The sequence below is a fragment of the Bombyx mandarina genome, chromosome 09 (assembly GCF_030267445.1).
Source record: "Bombyx mandarina strain Sakado chromosome 09, ASM3026744v2".
NCBI classification, from domain to species: Eukaryota; Metazoa; Arthropoda; class Insecta; order Lepidoptera; family Bombycidae; genus Bombyx; species Bombyx mandarina.
The window spans coordinates 10,851,114-10,872,207 of NC_143216.1; the positions used below are offsets into that span (position 1 = coordinate 10,851,114).

General features: G+C 38.7%; 1 protein-coding gene across 1 annotated transcript in view; it reads right to left on the reverse strand.

Annotated features, from left to right (window-relative positions):
- Window positions 1-21,094, reverse strand: part of Ance-3 (angiotensin-converting enzyme Ance-3) — a 190,592-nt gene that overhangs the window by 162,708 nt on the left and 6,790 nt on the right. The window contains exons 2-6 of the mRNA XM_028177281.2: window positions 10,977-11,135; window positions 10,289-10,529; window positions 9,923-10,005; window positions 9,533-9,739; window positions 7,796-7,965 (exon numbers count right to left, since the gene is read on the reverse strand). Of these exons, the coding sequence (XP_028033082.2) occupies window positions 7,796-7,965; window positions 9,533-9,739; window positions 9,923-10,005; window positions 10,289-10,529; window positions 10,977-11,135 (860 nt within the window). The remainder of the gene's footprint in view (window positions 1-7,795; window positions 7,966-9,532; window positions 9,740-9,922; window positions 10,006-10,288; window positions 10,530-10,976; window positions 11,136-21,094) is intronic.

Sequence of the window (21,094 nt, forward strand, 5' to 3'; positions counted from 1 at the left end):
CAATAATGAATTATAAAATATTTTGTGATGGAGTTAGAATGCCTAGTGCAATAGTAAGATGCGAAAACGGTTTCGCGACGACAGTCATACAAAACATTAAAGACCGCGAAGTAACTTTAAATTTCCTTACACCAGTAACTGTAACTGAATACAATAGTGACACATGTGAAATTAACAATATAACTGACATTGACATGACAAACATAGACATAGATAGTATATTAACCGAAAATTTAAATAATAAATTACGATTAGATCACATGAATGAAGAGGAGAAAACATACATTCATAAACTCTGCTCAGAATATAAAGATATATTTTATTCTGAAAAACTACCCTTGACTTTTACCAACGATGTTAAACACCACATTCGCACTCGTAACGAAGACCCTATTTTTATACGACCATATAGACAGCCCCAAGTGATTAACGACGAAATAAATAGACAAGTTGAGAAAATGTTAGAAAATAATATAGTAACTCACTCTCACTCACCCTGGAGTGCACCCGTGCACCTAGTACCAAAAAAAATGGACGCTAGTAATGAAAAGAAATATAGACTTGTAATAGATTACCGTAAACTTAATGAAATTACCATCGATGACAAATACCCATTACCAAATATTACAGACTTATTTGACAAATTAGGACGCAGCTGTTACTTCTCTACCCTAGATTTAGCTAGTGGTTACCATCAAATTGAAGTCGCTGAAAAGGACAGACAAAAAACCGCATTTAGCACAAATGCAGGACATTATGAGTTTACTCGTATGCCCTTCGGACTTAAGACAGCTCCGGCTACTTTTCAAAGAACCATTGATAATGTGCTGCGAGGACTACAAGGAATACACTGCCTAGTCTATTTAGATGATATTATCGTCTATTCGTCTAGCCTTCAAGAACATTTAGACAAATTAAGGACCATTTTTGACAGACTTCGAAAAACCAACCTTAAAGTACAGTTAGACAAGTCAGAATTTTTGAGGAAAGAAGTTCTATACTTAGGACATACAATCACGAGCAATGGCCTTAAGCCTAATAATGATAAGATTAAAGCAGTTTTAAACTACCCCCTACCCCGTACTACTACCGAAATAAAAAGTTTCTTAGGACTAATTGGTTATTATCGACGTTTCATAAAAGACTTTGCAAAGATTACACAACCTATGACCGCTAGATTAAAAAAAAAACGTTCAATGCCAATAGACGACGAAAAATATATAGCCGCCTTCCAAAAATGTAAAGAGTTATTAGTAAATGCCCCTATCTTACAATATCCAGACCCTGAAAAACCATATATATTAACAACAGACGCTTCAGAATTCGCTCTCGGTGCAATATTATCACAAGGAACAGTAGGAAATGACAAACCTGTGGCGTATGCCAGCCGAACTTTAAATGATGCTGAAACACGGTATAGTGTAACTGAAAAAGAACTGCTTGCAATCGTTTGGGCAGTCAAACATTTTCGACCCTATCTTTATGGTAGAAAATTTACAATTGTGACTGATCATAAACCCCTCACTTGGCTTAATACCCTTAAAGAGACAAACAGTAGACTGACCCGTTGGAGACTTAGACTATCAGAATACGATTTTAACATCATTCATAAAAGTGGAAAACTGAATAATAACGCAGACGCCTTATCGCGTATTAAAATAAATGCCTTAGACAAAGATAATAGCTCATTGAAAGTAAACGTTGACAAAGATAGAAATAGAAATAAACATGTAAAAGAAATTATTAAAGAAATAGAAAATTTGCGTAGAGAACCCGAGGAAAATTTAGAAACTATGTCTATTTCCGACACAGACTCTGAGAGAACTTTAACAGCCCATTGTCGCTCACCTTACTCAATACCATACTCTAGTTCCACCCTGACCGCATCCGAAGGTTCACCTAGTAACACAGAAACTGCTCATTCCGCACAAGATACAGAATCGAAAGGTATTCCTATCTTACAAGAAGCCATAGACACAAAACCAAATCAAATTTTAGTCTATACATGGCTTATCGACAAACTCTCAGTTAAAAATTTGTCTAGAGAAAAACAAAGAATTTTAGAAGTCCACCTACCAGTTAATCGACCTGACCTCGTTAAACAGTTTCTTAAGGAATACATAAAGAACAATACTAAATACTTCATTTATTTCGAAGATGACCAACATAGGAGACAATTTACAGAAGCAGTAATCTTTTTATTCAAAAAGGAAATGGTACAATTTTTCGAATGCACTATAAGAGTAGTTTTTATTGAAAATGAATTAGAACAAAAGGAAATCGTTGAAAAATATCATACAGGTAAAACATGTCACCGAGGTATAAGAGAAACACTTACACACATTAAACGCACATACTTTTGGCATAAAATGGAACAAACCGTTTCAAGTGTCATAAACTCTTGCGAAGTATGTAAACGTATGAAATATGACAGGAAACCCCTCAGACCTACACTACAATTAACACAGACACAGACTAAACCTTTAGAAGAACTTTTTATCGACTTATTTACTATCGAAGGACATTACTATCTTACTATTATTGACGCCTTCAGCAAACTGGGACAAGCACTAGAAATTACAAACCGATCTACTCCTGAAGTAGTACGAGCCCTAATAAAATACTTTTCATTTTATGGGATACCCCAAAAAATTTGCTCGGATCCCGGTACAGAATTTAATAATGCACTTCTAAAAGAACTCTTAGCATTTTACAAAATAGATTTACACATCAGTACACCTAACAACCCGAACTCCATGGGACTCATAGAAAGGTTCCATTCCACAATACTAGAAATATATAGATTGGCTAAATACGAACAAAAATACACGGATGCAGCATCCATAATGACCTATGCTATTATGGCCTATAATCAGTCTATTCACTCCAGTACTGGCTACACCCCATTCGAGATATTCCTAGGTCACACAGACTCTAGAAATACTTTTGATGCCGACTTTAATAAGCAATATATACAACAATTAATAAAAGAACACGCAAAAAGAACTAAATTTTTATACAAACATATTTCGGAACAAACAATAAAAATGAAAGAAAAACGAAACGAAAAAAGAGCAGGAGAAACAGAATTTAATATTAAACCAGGAGACACCATATTTTCCAAAAACACAAATAAAAGAATTAGCAAAGATAAGCCGCGTTACCAAAAAGCTATAGTTACAGATGACATAGTCAGAAACACAGTTCCCGTTCAAATAAAAGAACGCATTACAAAAGTTCCACTAAAAAACATTAAACGCCCTTCACAGGCACATCCGCGTCCTCCTGATGACGATTATGACGACGCAAGTCCACGCCCTTCAACTTCAGGTATTAAATAACAATCCCGGAGTTTTACCCGTCAGGGAAGGCACTGCTGTTTTCAGCAAAGACAAGTGGATAATAGCAAGAGTATTGGACTTTAAACCTATTAGAGAAGACTTAGATCTTAATATTCAATGTTTCAGGGAACTAAATAGCTTAGTTAGTATTAAGTTTATTAAGAACTTTACTTATAATTTTATAGATGTAAGAGAACAAGTAGACTATATGCAAAATCTAACAGTGAGCAAATTCGAACAAATCACTCCTACTTTTAAAATCAAACGCGGACTGATTAACCCAATTGGATCATTAATTAAAATCATTATAGGAAATCTGGATCACGATGATGCCATAAAATACGATAAATTAATTAGTGAAATAAAATCAGATCAAGACGCTAATGATAAAAAATTAACGTTAATCTCTGAAATGGTGCAAATTGTATCTAATTCAACCATTACCTTAAATAGAAACATCATTCGATTGAATAAGGAAATTGCAACATTGTGGCAAAATTATACTGAAAATTTACGGATTGAACACTTTGAAGTTCAAATCATATCCGCATACAATAAAATATACCATAACCTTCAGACGATTCATGCTAAACTAAGTGAAATAGAAACTAGTTTTGCACTTAGTAGATTAGGAATATTACATCAATCCATTATTGATTCAAACAAATTATTAAATTTACTTGAAAATATTCATAAGAAAGATAAATTAGTTTTTACCCCTAGTTTAGAAAATTTAGTTAAGATAGAGCAAACGATAACACTTAAGGCTTATTTTAAGAAGAGCCAAATTACCTACGTTTTGGAAATACCTTTGATCGAAAAGGAAACCTATATCTATTATAAACTAATACCATTGCCCGTATCTCAAAATCCCACAGTAATTATCCTTCCAAAATATCCCTACCTCTTAGCGAAAGGGTTGAAGATCAGACTGCTTGCCCAGCCATGTCAGGAAATCGACGAGGCCAGCTTCATCTGCATCAACGATGAGATGCTGCAATTCATACAAGACCCCTGCATAACTGATCTAATGATGTACGTAGACAGCGTGAAATCATGCATTCAAATTCCAGTAATTATAGAAGACATCAAAATTCAGATTCTACAACAAAACCAATGGATTTTATACGCTAGAGATGAGACATTACTTACCAAAACCTGTCCTGAAGAAATATCCCGACAGAAAATCAAAGGCACCTATATACTCACCCTTGATGACCCCTGTGAAATTAAGGTCCGAAATATAACTCTGAAAATACGCCAAACCAATGTGGAAAATATAGAATATACAAAATCACCGATGCTCAATTTACCCCTACTTGATTCAACGAGTAAAATAAAAACTGCAGAACCAGTGCACCTGGAAGACGTCGATCTTACAGACCTGAAGATGCTCTCATTCGCCCTGAAGAAAAGTGTTAGTGGTTGTGAAAACAGTGAAAAGGCAATTATCCATGTGAAAAGTGTTAGCGTTTGGACTCTTTGCATCTATGTAATTTTAATAACTTTCATGTTATGTGCCTTAGTATATAAGTACCGTATGAAATTTTGTAAGATTTCAGTACGTAGTTCTCCTGAAACAGAGAACTCCGTTCTTAAGGAGGGAGGAGTTACGTCGGGCACCTCTGCTGACGCATGTCTGCAAAGGCAGATCTTCGGCGAACTCAACTGCTGAATTGTGGAATTCGCAGACGACGGCATCCGCTGGACCGGTGGTCCGATGCCCTTCCCGTTAGATTAAGATTAGTAATAAGTTAGTCTTAAGTCAGATTTGGTACGGAATAAACGTTCATAAAATATAATTTCTATTTTTTAAAACGTACTCCGCGTGGCCCGCAACTTGACTAGCTGCCGCTGTCTGTTTGACACTAGATGAACTTGTTTGATGTTTTGGTTGCTGAGTTATTCGTAAATATGTGTGCGTGCGGTAAATCTGAAAGTGTATTATTTATTTTCTAACCTATTATTATTTTAGATTTCGGATCCGGCTTTGTATTTGTATTCGCCGCTTTTATGTGATTTTGGTTGCATCGTGTTGTTGAAGTGCTTTTCCACAACCACCAGTTTATTATTATATAAATAAAACTTATAATCGCATTGACTTTATTTATCAGGTAGTAAGCAAAATATGACTCTTATGTAGGTAAATAAAATAAAGAGTTTCAAATGTCTAACCTCGAACTATTTACTTTATTAATAAATATTATCAAACTTAAATTATCAAAATATGCGCGAATCATGCACAGATCCAGGCCATTGCACAACAATATCATATATTTCCATTTGCGGTCCACATACTATTTGGACATCGATAGAAAACCAGCCTTGAGGAACGTTCAAGGTACGTCGCGACGTACCTTAACTTGACGGATCGGTCACTTCACTCCGGTTAGGAAATTTGTCCAAGGACGTTTGAGTGGAGTTTATTTTTACGACTAATCATACCAAAACGCGTGTTGGAGGTTGAGTCGAGTCGAGTTAAGCTCGTGTAAACGACTAAAGATACGGGTGTTATGCCCGTATCTTTAGACGTTTCGTAAAATAGTCCTCCACTCTTAACTCATCCGATGATGCTCGAGAATTCCCTCCAAACTTACTCGAATTTGGTATTTTTAGTCGACCATTACAATATTCCTCAACCGTCCTCTAGTGAGGTAATAATGATGAAAATTTGATCAAGCTAGCATCTTTAGCAAACGACTAAAGATACGGGTGTAACACCCGTATCTTTAGTCGTTTACACGAGCTTAACTCGACTCGACTTAACCTCCAACGCGCGTTTTGGTATGATTAGTCGTAAAAATAAACTCCACTCAAACGTCCTTGGAAAAATTTCCTAACCGGAGTGAAGTGACCGATCCGTCAAGTTAAGGTACGTCGCGACGTACCTTGAACGTTCCTCAAGGCTGGTTTTCTATCGATGTCCAAATAGTATGTGGACCGCAAATGGAAATATATGATATTGTTGTGCAATGGCCTGGATCTGTGCATGATTCGCGCATATTTTGATAATTTAAGTTTGATAATATTTATTAATAAAGTAAATAGTTCGAGGTTAGACATTTGAAACTCTTTATTTTATTTACCTACATAAGAGTCATATTTTGCTTACTACCTGATAAATAAAGTCAATGCGATTATAAGTTTTATTTATATAATAATAAACTGGTGGTTGTGGAAAAGCACTTCAACAACACGATGCAACCAAAATCACACAAAAGCGGCGAATAAAAATACAAAGCCGGATCCGAAATCTAAAATAATAATAGGTTAGAAAATAAGTAATATACTTTCAGATTTACCGCACGCACACATATTTACGAATAACTCAGCAACCAAAACATCAAACAAGTTCATCTAGTGTCAAACAGACAGCGGCAGCCTGACTTTGACATTAAACAATGACCATAGACTACAGAACTCTATGGGTTTGATGCTAGCTTGATCAAATTTTCATCATTATTACCTCACTCGAGGACAGTTGAGGAATATTGTAATGGTCGACTAAAAATACCAAACTCGAGTAAGTTTGGAGGGAATTCTCGAGCATCATCGGATGAGTTAAGAGTGGAGGACTATTTTACGAAACGTCTAAAGATACGGGCATTAGTGTTTTAGTTATGATAGTTTTTCCGAATTTAAATGGTTCTCCTATAAAGTTGCAAAAATGTCGCTTAAACCAAATAGCCTTTCACCTCTCAATATACATATTTATTGGGAGGGCAAATACAAAAAAACATCGTATTTTTACTGATGGTAAGACGTATAGTGGGTGCGTACGAGTAGGTACCATCACCCTGCCTAATTTTGCCGTGAAGCAGTAATGCGTTTCCGTTTGAAGGGTGAGGCAGCCGTTGTACTTAAACTGATACTTAGGATTCATGTCTCAAGTTGGGTGGTGGCATTTACGTTTTTTTTTATTGCTTAGATAGTTGGACGAGCTCACAGCCCATCTGATGTTAAGTGGTTAGTGGAGCCCATAGACATCTACGCCGTAAATGCGCGACCCACCTTGAGACATAAGTTCTAAGGTCTCAGGTATAGTTATAAGGGTGCCCTACCCTTCAAACCTTCACCCACGTTGCTTATGTATCGGTGACCTTGGTCAAGTCATAAGCTTTTGTACTGGCATCAATCCTTGATATATGCGTGAGTTCCACTCGGTCACTGTTATTAGACGCCTGCAGCTCTTGCACTAGGAGCAAGCATAGGGGAGACTGGTAACTGTACTCATGGAACTTAATGTAACCAATCCTAAGCCATCATTATCATCGTCAGTCTATAACATCCATTGCTGGTCATAGGCCTCTCCAATTAAACGCCACTCAGCACGATCCTCGGCTTCTCTGATCCAGCCAGCCACTCTGCATAGATCGTCACTCCTGGGCATCCAACACTACGTGTAAACGGATTAACAGGAGGGTCCCCTATACTCTATTTATTGACCCACTTACCGATAGTCGTGCTTATTGCAAAAGTCCCAAGCAGAAGGCTGGCAGTGGATGTGTCTGTCCGGAGGCTGGTCCAACACGCTGAGGGCCCAAAAGTCAGGAGGCATGGCAGACATATTCATGGACACGAAGTACTCTTCAGCTAATTGAAACATGGTGAGCGGAGTGAAACCCTGAAACAACATACGGACTACAAAACTGAACGAGTCATTGATTAAAGTTCAGATTATTAACTCACTAGCGACCCGCCCTCGCTTCGCTTCGGAAACTGCAATTTATTATTCATTTCTCCACTATTTAATGGATGTTATTATACATATAAACCTTTCTCTTCAATCACTCTATCTATTAAAAAAAACGGCATCAAAATCCGTTGCGTAGTTTTAAAGATTTAAGCATACATAGGGATATAGGGACAGAGAAAGCGACTTTGTTTTATACTATGTAGTGATAATACATCTAACAGCATTCACTTTGCTTAGCATAATACTAAGCAATGTCCACGCCAATTGTGAACAGCAGTAAAAACTACTTCTACGCTTTAATCTTGGGACGAATTGTTTCTTGTGCGGTCATAACGGCCGTCTGGTGTAGTGGTAAGTGACATGGTCACTACACAAGGGGGTCGCGGGTTCGAATCCCGCCAAGGGAAGATATTTGTATGATAAATATAAATGTCTTTGCCAGGGTTATGGATGTATATTAAATATATGTATGTGTATAATAAAAATATTACATTTATATCCGTTATCTGGTACCTGTAACACAAGTTCTTTACGAACTTAGCACGGGACCAGTTAACGTGGCGTGATTGTTAGTAAATATTTATATTATATTTATATTTATTTATAATAACTGTAAAATATTCGAAATATTTAAAATAATAAAACGAAGAAAAAATACACGATATTAAACCATCAAAGTAGTTTTAATTATGGCTACGACTCGCGAAGAACACCGAAGAAAACAAATAGGTATTTAGTCCTCCGCCTTGTGGTTATGTGCAATTTGGGTCTAACGTTATTTATACCCAAGGACCTTAACATAATATATGATGTTAGTGAAATGCATTTTTTTTGTAATAGCTTTCGGAAACATAGGTACGTCCTAGGCCCCGACTCACAAAGCCAGATCCACGGCCTACAGCCGACGCTTACCACTGAGACCTCTATTAAGACCTCATTTGAAGAATAACATTTGGTAGGGCTTGAAAGCACTCTGAACGGATCGGGGGTCACCTCTATGAATTCTAATTTCATTTTGTGTCCTTGTTTTGCTTGCATCGTATTAGATGCCAACGTAATCAGTGACGTGATATTGGAGGTAATGGTAGACCTAAAGATTGCATGCAGCTGAGATGCGAATTTTGCGATGGATGTGTGGAGTAACGAGAATGGATAGAATACGGAATGAATATGTTACAGGAAGTCTGTAAGTGGCACCAGTGACAGAGAAGCTGAGAAGTGCGCGTTTGGGATGGTATGGACATGTAATGAGACGAAATGAAAATGAGGTTGGTATGAGAATGTTAACTATGAATGTGGAAGGATATAGAGGAAGAGGTAGACCTAAGAAGAAATTAATGGAGTGCGTGAAAGACGATATGGGTAAGAAGGGAGTGAGCGAAGAAATGGTATATGACAGAAGAGTATGGAGGGAGAAAACATGTTGCGCCGACCCCAGGTGACTGGGAGAAGGGCAGGATAATGATGATGATGATGGTAGACTTAAAGAACATACCTGCTTCGCCATTTCTTGAGAGACATCCAGCAAGTTTTTCCCAGGGTAAGGAAGGGTAAAAGGCACGATACCCGACCAGCTCTGTCCCCACATGTCTCCCAGGATGTGGGCTGGTAACGGAGCCGATCTGGAGATTCTCTCAGGACCGTAGGCTTCTCGCAGACGACGACGAACGTAGGCGTGAAGCTGGTCATAAAGGGGCTTGATCTGGAATGATTAAAGGCTTTTTTAATTTTTATTTCATAAACGTGTAACTATCATGACTAATACGTTAGCTCGTTTATCCACCTTAGGACCAATTGAAGTATGAAATTAATATGACTTATCGAAAGATTTTTACGTCCATACCGGCCTAAAATATTGATCATTAGAATATCTTTGTATACTTGCCTGCTGCCAGACGTCATCGACCTCCTGCCGCATGTTTGAAGTCTCGTAAGGAAACATCCAGTATGCGGATGCGTCAGTAAAATCTGCAAAAAAATACAATTACAAAAATGACATTCGTGCGACACAAGCGCTTGTTTATGGTCTCTTAATCAAGTCATGAACAAACTTTATTTTTCTTCTCTGTTAAAATAGCTGAGCCAGATTACATGTAAATGTTGAGATGAGAGACGTTGATTGATTATTTTATTTAAATCTGTTGATATGTAAGTGGTTTCTCCGGAAATAATTGCTCGCAGGTAAGATCCTGATCAACTGTGGATCCCGTTAAAAATTAGCTGCTGATTCCCACAAGCAGTAGAAACTTACTGTTTAATCTAGCTGCCTGATTGGTCAAGTCAACCAACTGCTCGTATAAATCCCGTACTCTTCTACCGGTATTCCTCCTCCATTCGGTCCAGATGTGCTGAAGTTCGTCCCAGTCTCTGGAGTGGGACATGATGTACTGCAGCTCTGGTTGGAGATGGAGACCACACTTAAATGGTTCGTTGTAGGCGCAGACCTCGGCGGTATTGTAAACAGCCAGCATGTCGTTTATTATGCGGTTGTACTGAAAAGTGGGTAAGGTAATAGATGAAATTGCGGTCAGAAGATCCTAAGCTAATATCCTAATAATAATATGTCAGACCAACCAAAGCAGATGGCGTGCCACTGATGAGAACACGAATACCAGAGGCACAACCTGTTACTTACCGCTTACTTCTTTCGACAACTTCATTTGTAGTAGTCGTATGCACTTTTGACCTTCTTTTGTCATCAACTTTTCCTGCCTCATAGCCCTAAATACTTTACTGGTGATTCACAGGTGTGTGCCTACCACTGTGTCTGCTTGCCTACCTACATCTGTTGCAAAACATTCGTAAGTTCCGATCTGAAGGTCTTTGCATTTGGTCCATATTTGTTAGGTAACGTGACCAGCTGCCGAAAACCGAATTTGACCTCGACACATTGGTTACCCAAGTTTGAGTTGGTCATCTAAGTTAACATAATAACTTACCCTATCCAGCTGATCGGGGGGTAGAGCTGCAGGTCCTATAATAGACAGAAGCCGGAGTTGTCTGAAGGTCGCAAAGTCCCTGATAGCTCCACGAGGTATTTGCTGAGCGGCCTCCCAGAGTCCTCGCTGGAACAATGTATAGCGTTGTTGGGCGTCCAGCTGAAATTAATAGTAAAAGTTACATTAACGCGTCTATAAAAAGATGATCATGCTAAAGGTTGCCAGCTAACATTTACCGGTGGTAGGACCTCTTGTGAGTCCGCACGGGTAGGTACCACCACCCTGTCTATATCTGCAGTAATGCGTTTCGGTTTGAAGGGTGGGGCAGCCGTTGTAACTATACTGAGACCTTAGAACACATATCACGAGGTTTGTGGCGATATTTACGTTGTAAATGTCTATGGGCTCTACTAACCACTTAACACCAGGTGGGCTGTGAGTTCGTCCACCTATCTAAGCAATAAAAAAGGTCGTATTTTATTTTAAACTTATTCTCTATGAAAATTTAAAATAAAGTCAATATAATTGAATAATAACCTATTTGACGGCAGTTAAAATGCACGGGTCATTCTTAACAACAACAGCAAGGTTAAGTTTGTCGAGGGACAAGTGACAATGGACGCTACGAGCCTTAACGAGATCACACATCGTCTCCATACACGGTAGTACAAGGTCGCAGATTTTCATTTCACAACCTCAATGGGAAATTATCATGTGAATTTTTAGGTTAACTGTCAGTATATTCCTGCCCTGTCGGAACTGGTCGTTTCATGGGAGATACGTATTTAAGAAGAATGTTTCCAGTTTAATTTAATTAATTTAGCTTAAAACTAATTATTAACTAACTGGTGCTCATTCATTTAGTGGCATACCCTTTTTATTGGGCCGGGGGCTGAACCTCCTACGAGGCCCCCACGATTAGGGGGCGCGCGGAGTATATAGGACTGGACCGTCCGCAGATGTTTGGAGCGGACCGCGCACCCAAATATGGTATTTAGGGCCCTACCCATTAAACTACACCTATGCACTCTCGCCCAAGAGTCCGATCCCCCCGGAGTTCAGAACACGGACGGGATAAGGGGGTTATCGCGGTCAACACTGAAACTAGACGCGGGGCTCGCCTCAAGAACACCTCGCCAGCCCACCTGGTGTTAAGTGGTTACTGGAGCCCATAGATATCTACAACGTAAATGCACCATCCACGTTGAAATATAAGTTCTAAGGTCTCAGTATAGTTACAACGGCTGCCCCACCCTTCTAACCGAAACGAATTACCACTTCACAGCAGAAATAGGCAGAGTGGTCGTACCTTCTCGTGCGGACTCACAACAGGTCCTACCACCAGTAATTACGCAAATTATAATTTTGCGGATTTGATTTTTATTACACGATGTTATTCCTTCACCGTCCTAAATTAAGGCCATTGATTTTTCAACCACTTAACACCATGTGGGTTGTGAGCTCGTCCACCCATATAAGCAATAAGAAATAAATTTTAAAAAATCAATTTCAAACGAGACTGATTTCAATAGGATCATTCGATTTCAAAAACACCAGTTTAATAAAAAAAATCAATTAACTAAGCTTCTGACTCCAAACGACACTAGCTTCGTGTAATAAAAATCGTGTAAAAAAACATCGTGTAATATAAAAATCAGACCCGCAAAATTATAATTTGCGTAATCACTGGTGGTAGGACCTCTTGGGAGTCCGCACGGGTAGGTACCACCACCCCGCCTACTTCCGCCGTGAAGCAGTAATGCGTTTCGGTTCGAAGGGTGGGGCAGCCGTTGTAACTATACTGAGATCTTAGAACTTATATCTCAAGGTGGGTGGCGCATTTACGTTGTAGATGTCTATGGGCTCCAGTAACCACTTAACACCAGGTGGGCTGTGAGCTCGTCCACCCATCTAAGCAATAAAAAAAAGCTTATTCATCATAGAACATCAATTAAAGTTGTTTGCGTAGTGCCACCATTAGTGATTCATCTGATAACTCCAGATAATGTGATCGTGTGACGTGATTTGAGAAAATTAATAAAACTTGCTAGAACCTTCACTGTGAGAATCCGTTTTTTTTTTGTTTTTTTTGAGTTATTGTTTTGAATGCTTTTTTATAAGTCAGATTTTCATAAGTCAGACAGGTTTGAATGTGAATGTGAGAAAATCACAAACCGAGCGCCATTTTGTGGCGATATAAATTCGAGGAATAAAAATTGCATACGATCGAAAGATCTCAATCATCATTCTCCTGCCCTTCTCCCAGTCACCTGGGGTCGGCGCAACATGTTTTCTCCTTCCATACTCTTCTATCATATACCATTTCTTGGCTCACTCCCTTCTTACCCATATCGTCTTTCACGCAATCCATCCATTTTTTCTTAGGTCTACCTCTTCCTCTATGTCCTTCCACATTCATAGTTAACATTCTCTTACCAACCTCATTTTCATTTCGTCTCATCACATATCCATACCATCCCAAACGCGCACTTCCTATGTTATACGCAAAACATATATTATAACTATACTGAGACCTTAAAACTTATATCTCAAGATGGGCGGCGCATTTATGTTGCAGATGTCTATGGGTTCCAGTAACCACTTAACACGAGGTGGGTTGTGAGATCGTCTACCCGTCTGAGACATAAAAAAAACCTATACAGACTTTGGTACCCATAACACAGGGAATCCTAAATTGCGACCGGACGACGGTGCGTGATTTATTCTCGCGTTTTCATTGTCATTATATAATTTACGACTTTTAGAATATTCAGTTACTGTGGTCACGGTTGACAGAACAGTTTTAATTAAAACAGAAGCACTTTAATAGCCTTATAGTATATCTGAGCAAAGTAAATTGAATAGGGTCATCGCACTGCAAAAATATTTATTTTTAATTCACTCAATAAAAATATTTTTTACGAAGTTATACCTCATCATGATGATGACCTTAAACAATAACATGTAACGTATCATTCTCCCACTTTTTTTGGCAATCGACGTAAAATAATTAATTGTTATGGTTATTATTTGAAACAAAGAAGTAATATTTTTTTAGACAACATTTATTATAGAGAATATGTCTAATGTTTAAAAATAATATACAGTAACCTGTAAAGTACCTGATTCACGTTAGTAATAGGCATAGGCGGTGGTAACTTTTTTTTTTTTTTTTTTCGGTTACGGGGCCTAACCTTTTTTTTTTTTTTTTTTAATTTAGTTTTAATTTTTATGTGTACCCGCGCAATAGGGGCGCGAGGGCTATGTGAGACTCAACGAGTAGGCGGTGGTACCTACCCGTGCGGTCTCCACAAGATGCTCTACCAGGTTGTTCCAAAGACTTGGAAAAGAGTCAACACTGGTTGACTAACAGCATCCATGGAATGTCCAATGATTATGAAAGATAACAAAGACATCGATGACAATAAAAAAATACTATGAAAATTTAACTGTGAAGATATTCTGCCAAAAAAATATGATCCTAAAATTACGTATCAAACGTCAGCGTCATTACCGGCTGCCTTTTGAAAAATTGATCTAGCCAAACAAGGCATCTTAATTTAAAATTAAAACCTTTCCCTTAACAAAGGCTTGATTCATTAACACGACATTGACTCCGCTTGGGAACTAATTGTTAGATTGTCATCTTCACGGTTTTTCTCACTTAAAAACGTTCAAGTTCAAATCAACACGATCTTGACGCTTCATCTGTAACATGCCATTAGCAAAAGATTCACTGTTATTTTAGGAATTCCATTAGAATTCAATTTAAACAAAACGAAGACCTTTTTAAAAAGGAATCTAATCGCGTTTACAATTACTAATGCGTCGTACAATTAAAATTAAAATCCAAATGTCCACGCTTCCTAATTATTATCAGCGCACGCAGCGTTTATTATTTGTTTATCACAAAACTTTTATAATTTCTCAGAAAACAATAAAACGCTTTCTTACCACATAGTTAGTGAGTTTTTTCCATACCTAAGCGCTGTTAGCCGCCTATCTGGGTATTCTAACTTCGTACAGACCGGTATGTGAGCTCACGGGCTCAACCTGAGATTATTGGTAATACTAGCAAGACCATTAATTCGCTGAATCTACTACCGGATCGCAAACATTGGCCAATACTTTGAACGGTTAAATAAAAAATTGGGAGTCCATTTTGTGACATTGATTACCGTACCATGAATGGAATTCAGGTCAGTATCTTTGTTAAAGACGAACGCATTTGTTGAAATTGAATTAAATTTAAAGCATTCTCCAATAAACAAAATGGCGTACACAAAACTCACAAAATGGCGGAACTAATTCTAACCTATAAAAGCAGGTTCTTGACCTATAAGGCTTGTGATTATGAGACAAACAGATAATACGTTACTCCAAGGCTTCTCATTGTGTTCGTTTTATCTATAGGCCATTATGTAGTTGGTGGCTCGGTGCATACGTGTAATAGTTTTTTGACCGTATAAAGACGTTTTCTTTGAAATGCTACGTAGATATATGAAGATGTTACTAATACTAATAGATAAGACGACATTGACAGGTGTAGTACGATTGTCGAGATTCACGTGGTACATTATATTCGTGAATAAATCTAATCGCATATACCACTTTAGAGTGGAAATCGCCTTAGATGCGAATCTAAGGGGCTTTAACCCTTAGGGCGACCTAAGGGCTCCAACTCATCTTCTGTCAGTTCTGTTGGAGGTTGAGAGTTCTAATGCTAGTAGCAGTTGACGCATAGATATTCGTGGAACTCGTTGAAGACTTAGCCATAACATCAGTTCGTTGATTTTCTTGCAGGAGCTTCTCGCACTTTAGATTAGACTAGATCTAGTCGCTAGGCAGTTGTTGGCAGACATGCCTTGCCTGATGAAGGTGAAATAGCCTCTGGTCTACCAGCTGGCCCTATACAATTAAATTAAAATTGGTGCGCGGGCAACTTAGTACACGCGAAAGAAGTGAAACTTCTTTTGCGGTGTTTAGTATTGTAGCTTTCTTCATTTTTCATGTTTAAGCCAAATTCCTTTTGTAATAGGGAACGCTGTGTATAAGAGAAACGACCTAGTTCGCTTTGGCTTTTCCCTCTCGACGGTCGAATCGATTGCGAGACGCTCTGTGCGCCTAGAGAAGTGTCACTTCTCTGGGCGCACAGAAAGACAATTTAGTTCCCTAAATTCCCCCAGTGTAATACGAAATAGGCAATCGATACACGATGTTATTCCTTCCTCGTGGAAATTATTCACGAGCACTTCAATCCTCGTCATAGTCCGTCAATTGAAACCAGACTTCCTTCGTCTTGATCGTAACGCATTAGAACTTTTTCAAAAAAAAACCTCAAAGAACAAATCGTTACGTGACATTCTAGATTATCACGTACACAATCAAAACCTTGAAGGTATTATTTACTTTTTTAACAAAAACAAAACATAAAATGCATTATAAAAGATACTAATACCTTTCTATATGCTATGACATTCTAAAATATAATTTATTCTCTTCCGTATTTCGAAGTACCATTAATAGAGGCTCTCAATTTGTCCCCATACCTACCTACACCTACATCTAATAACGCCTTACAATAATAAAATTATTACTAATAAATTACTAATAGTTTGCAATTACAAAGGCCTAACAAATTTCTAAATTTATTATTAATTAATCGCTTAGTTAAATAATTAAATTGTTATTGCCGTTGTTGTTATTGAAAGCTATTCTTCGTCTATTTTATGTCGCGTATTTATGCAAACATATTAATTACCACTCCATTTCGAGTGGAGTCCGAGTCGCCATAGTTGATCAGATTGTCATAGCAACATCTATTAAACCTGGATGTTTTTTTTTATTTATTAAAATGATTCAAACTGTAAATTAAAATTTAATTTACACTCTTTTACTACGCATCCATTTTTGATAAAACAAATTTTCTTTGTACATCGCTAATATTTTATAATTGCATGCTTCTAATCACAAATAAGCCTTCGCCTTGTAATCAGCTGTTATGTCACGGCCATTACTGTGACGTCATCGAGCGAGTTTTACAATTTTTTGGCGCCATTTTCGCTCCATTGAATAATTGCGTCCTATGGTACAGTCGCACGTAAAAATGTGGATTAAACTTAATTTTATTTAATACTAGCCGTACTCGCTCGCTTCGCTGCGCCTTTAAATTTTAACTTATTGTCATTATTATTAGGGAGTCCAACACTCATAGAAATATTAGCCTATCCATTAAGTACATGTATTTTCTACATGGACACCAAGTTTCAAGTCAATCGGATGCATGGTTCAGTAGTTATAACGGAACATTCGTAAAAACCACTGTAGATTTATATATTAGTATAGATGTATTGGAAATAATGTTTGCCCATTGACCAGCGTCCGTTTTTGTTAACACCCGAGCCTGGTGATTTATCTTACTGATCATCTTGGACACCGTGATAGAGAATAGTACTACCCCATCTTTTCCCGTGACTGTCATAAAATGTAATTATGGGATTTAAAGGAGAATGGATGGAAACGTCCTTTGACTAATTTATGACAGTTCTGCCATCCCCAAAAAATTAGTTCTCTTGGTGGTAAGTAGAATCACACAGGATAATGGAATCCAGACAAAATACTTCTGACCTTAATGCAGTTAGCTTATCGTTTTTAGCTCGCAAGTACCACATTGAAAATCCGATTCACTTTACTACACAACAATTCAGTAATTCACAGATCCCACGCGTTCTAAACAGCGCTAATTGATGACAAACAAGTGACCTTAGCCGTTCACAATTTTTATAATTCTTAACACCTTGGCCTAAGACTCAGAATTGCTTAAAACCACTATTTGAATAGTTTACTCCGAGAGCTTTTTCCAAAGGCTTCGAAAATTAGTGCTAACGGCTTACGTATACGATTGTACTTTTGTTTGTAAACTTGAACTCGTTTTGCGATCTAATGTTTTTGTAACTTGTTTACGACTATGCCTTAAACCAAAATTTATCTAAAATCTAGATTATTTAAAGTTTTTTGTGTTCTAATACTTTCTTCTAATTTTTTAATTTTTTTTTGTTTATATGCACATTGTATAACAAATCGCAGTCATTACAGACCCGTCTAGCGCTCTTCGCCGATGACACAGCTATCTACTACTCGTGTAGAAAGAAGTCGATATTGCATCGGCGACTCCAGATCGCAGTAACCACTGTGGGACAGTGGTTCCGGAAGTGGCGCATTGATATCAACCCCACGGAAAGCGCAGCGGTGCTCTTCAATTGAGTCGCCCTCCGAACCACCACCTCGAGCCGCCCATTCCCTAATAGGCGCGTTAACACCTCCGCCATTAGCCCCATCACTCTCTTTGGCCAGCCCATGCCGTGGGCCTTGAAGGTCAAATTAGATATTTGACCTTCACCCTCGACAGAGTGCTGACATTCCGATCCCACATTAAAAGGGTACGCGACCGCGCCGCCTTCTTAGGACGCCTCTATCCTATGATTTGAAAGCGAAGTAAAGTTGTGCCTTCGTAATAAGGTGACACTCTACAAAACTTGCATACGCCCCATCATGGCCTATGTAAGTGTAGTGTTCGCTCATGCGGCCAGCACTAACTTTAAGATCCTTTAAGTCATTCAATCCCGTTTTTGCACGATAGCCGTCGGTGCACCATGGTTCCTAAGGAATGTGGATGTCCATGATGACCTGGAGCTTGACTCAGTAAGTATTTGTAGTCGGCATCATTGCGCCAATTTGAGAAGGCGGCACGACACGAAAACCCTCTTGTCGTAGGCGTAAAACGCAAGAGAATGACTAGCACTAAAATGAATATATTTACCAAGCGTCGACATAATTATAAATGCTTGCTTATTACATAAAAATTATTTCAAGTTCCCACGGCTCAGTTGAACTTGAAACGACGTCTCACAGCGCTAATTAATTTTGAGACATTAACAGCTTCGCCTTGTCACGATCTGCGTACGAGGAAAAACCGTGTGTTTGTTTTAGTTAATCATAATCACCGCGTTACGCTTTATTCTAAAGGATTTATTGACGGAACTAAAACAATTGAGACACCATTTACATCTGTTTGAGGACATGCTGTGAGTCTGCACGGGTAGGCACCACCACCCCGCCAATTGCTGCCTTGAAGCAGTAATGCGTTTCGGTTTTAACGGTGGGCAGTCGTTGTACTTACTGTTAAAAAACTGAGATCTTACAACTCATGTCTCGAGGTGGGTGGCGGTATTTATGTTGTAGATGTCTATGGGCTCCGGTTACTACTTGACACCAGGTGGGCCGTGAGTTCGCCTACACAACTAAACTCAAAAAAAAGGAATAGATTCATCTCTTGAAACCGGCTCAGTCCACTGCCGGACATTGGTCTCCTTCAAACCTCGCCAAAAAGATCTGTCCTGTGCTGCATGCACCCATCGGATTCCCGCTACCTTTAACGGGTCATCGGTCCACATTGTGGGAAGCCTACCTACACTAGGTCTTCCAGTACGCGGCTGCCACTAGAGAACTTTTAGGGGCTAATTCTACGAGCACGTACCCTGCCCACTATCATTTCCACCTGGGAGTCATTTAGGCTGTTGTTTATCGTGAATATCATCCGAATCTCTTAATTTCTGATTTCAGTTTCGCATGGAAACTCTAAGCAAGAGCCCTCTCTGTTGCTCTTTGTGTGACTTTGAGCCTTCTGATAAGGACAATTGTTTTTTTATTTATTGAAGGATTACTGGTGGGCTTTCCAGTTTCACCAGGACAGGCGGGCGAGCTAAGACTCAGCCAGGAGGGGTTGGCTTAAGATAGAGCGCCTCCGAATGAGACCTAGCAACTCAAGAACAGCTGCATCGCAAATTAATCTATTACCGGATCGGAATCGCGACCTGCTGAGAAGATCAACGCCTATTGTCAGCGACCACCTTTCACTACCGTATGTCATCACTGGAAATACATACTGGTCAAAGACTCTCGTCCATGACACTGCGGTATTTGACCGATAGGATTCGACGAATGACCTTTTTTCCAATATTGAGGTTTTAAATAGATAGGCGGCAGTTATTAAAATATTCATGTCATTAGCTTTCGGATGTCATCTTATACGTCTATGACCACGAAAATTGTAAAATATACGATAGATTAGAAATAATATAACGCGAAATAATTCAAGATTAAGCCGTAAAAGTAGTTTCAGATTGATGATGAGACAATCCGTCGAACCAATCTCAATGTCACGCCGTGCTGTCGGTACTGATTCTCACAAGCTACCGTGTCTATTGTGGTAAGGACATTCCCACATGTGTCTTGTTGCACCATGCATTGACGATGTATCCGCTGTTTGAGTATTTTTTACAATTTCGTTAATGTTGAGATATGTTTGGTTTTTTTTTATTGCCGGCTTAGGCAGACGAGCATACCGTCCATCTGATGGTGAGTGGTTACCGTCGCTCATCAGCAATGCCAGGGGCAGAGCCAAGTCTACCATTGTCTACCATTTAATACTCTCCACAAGCCTCGTTTGAAGAAGAACATGTCATAGCGCTCGGGAAACACCGTAGAGTGAAGCACAAAGCAAGGTCTACAGGAATGAGGATTCTTATAAAACAGAAAAAATATATAACTGTTTTTTGTCTGCCTTACTGCCGATAGCCTGGAGAGGCTATTCTCTCTCAACCTTGATTACTGGGCGAATCCACTGGGCTCAGTCTGAGAACTTCTCTGAATCTACCATCGGATCGGAATCGTGACCCACTCAAAAGATCCTGCGAGAAACTCAGTGGTAAAATTAAATATGGTAATAAATTTGACGATTAACTTTTATTCTGGATAAGGAACGTTATTTTGTACTTTTTTTGTATTTAATGTTTCGCATTGCTTCTTCTGTTAGTGTAAAATAAAGAATACTCTCTCTCTCTCTCTCTATTTTGAATAGTGACGTCATCATTCAATGCACCATTAAACGTAAGCACACGTTAAAAACTTTGTCACATCGTTTTTTTTTTATTGCTCTTGTAGGCAGACAAGCATACGTCCCACCTGATGGTGAGTGGTTACCGTCGCCCATGGACTTCAGCAATGCCAGGGGCAGAGCCAAGCCGCTGCCTACCGCTTAATACTCTCCACAAGCCTCG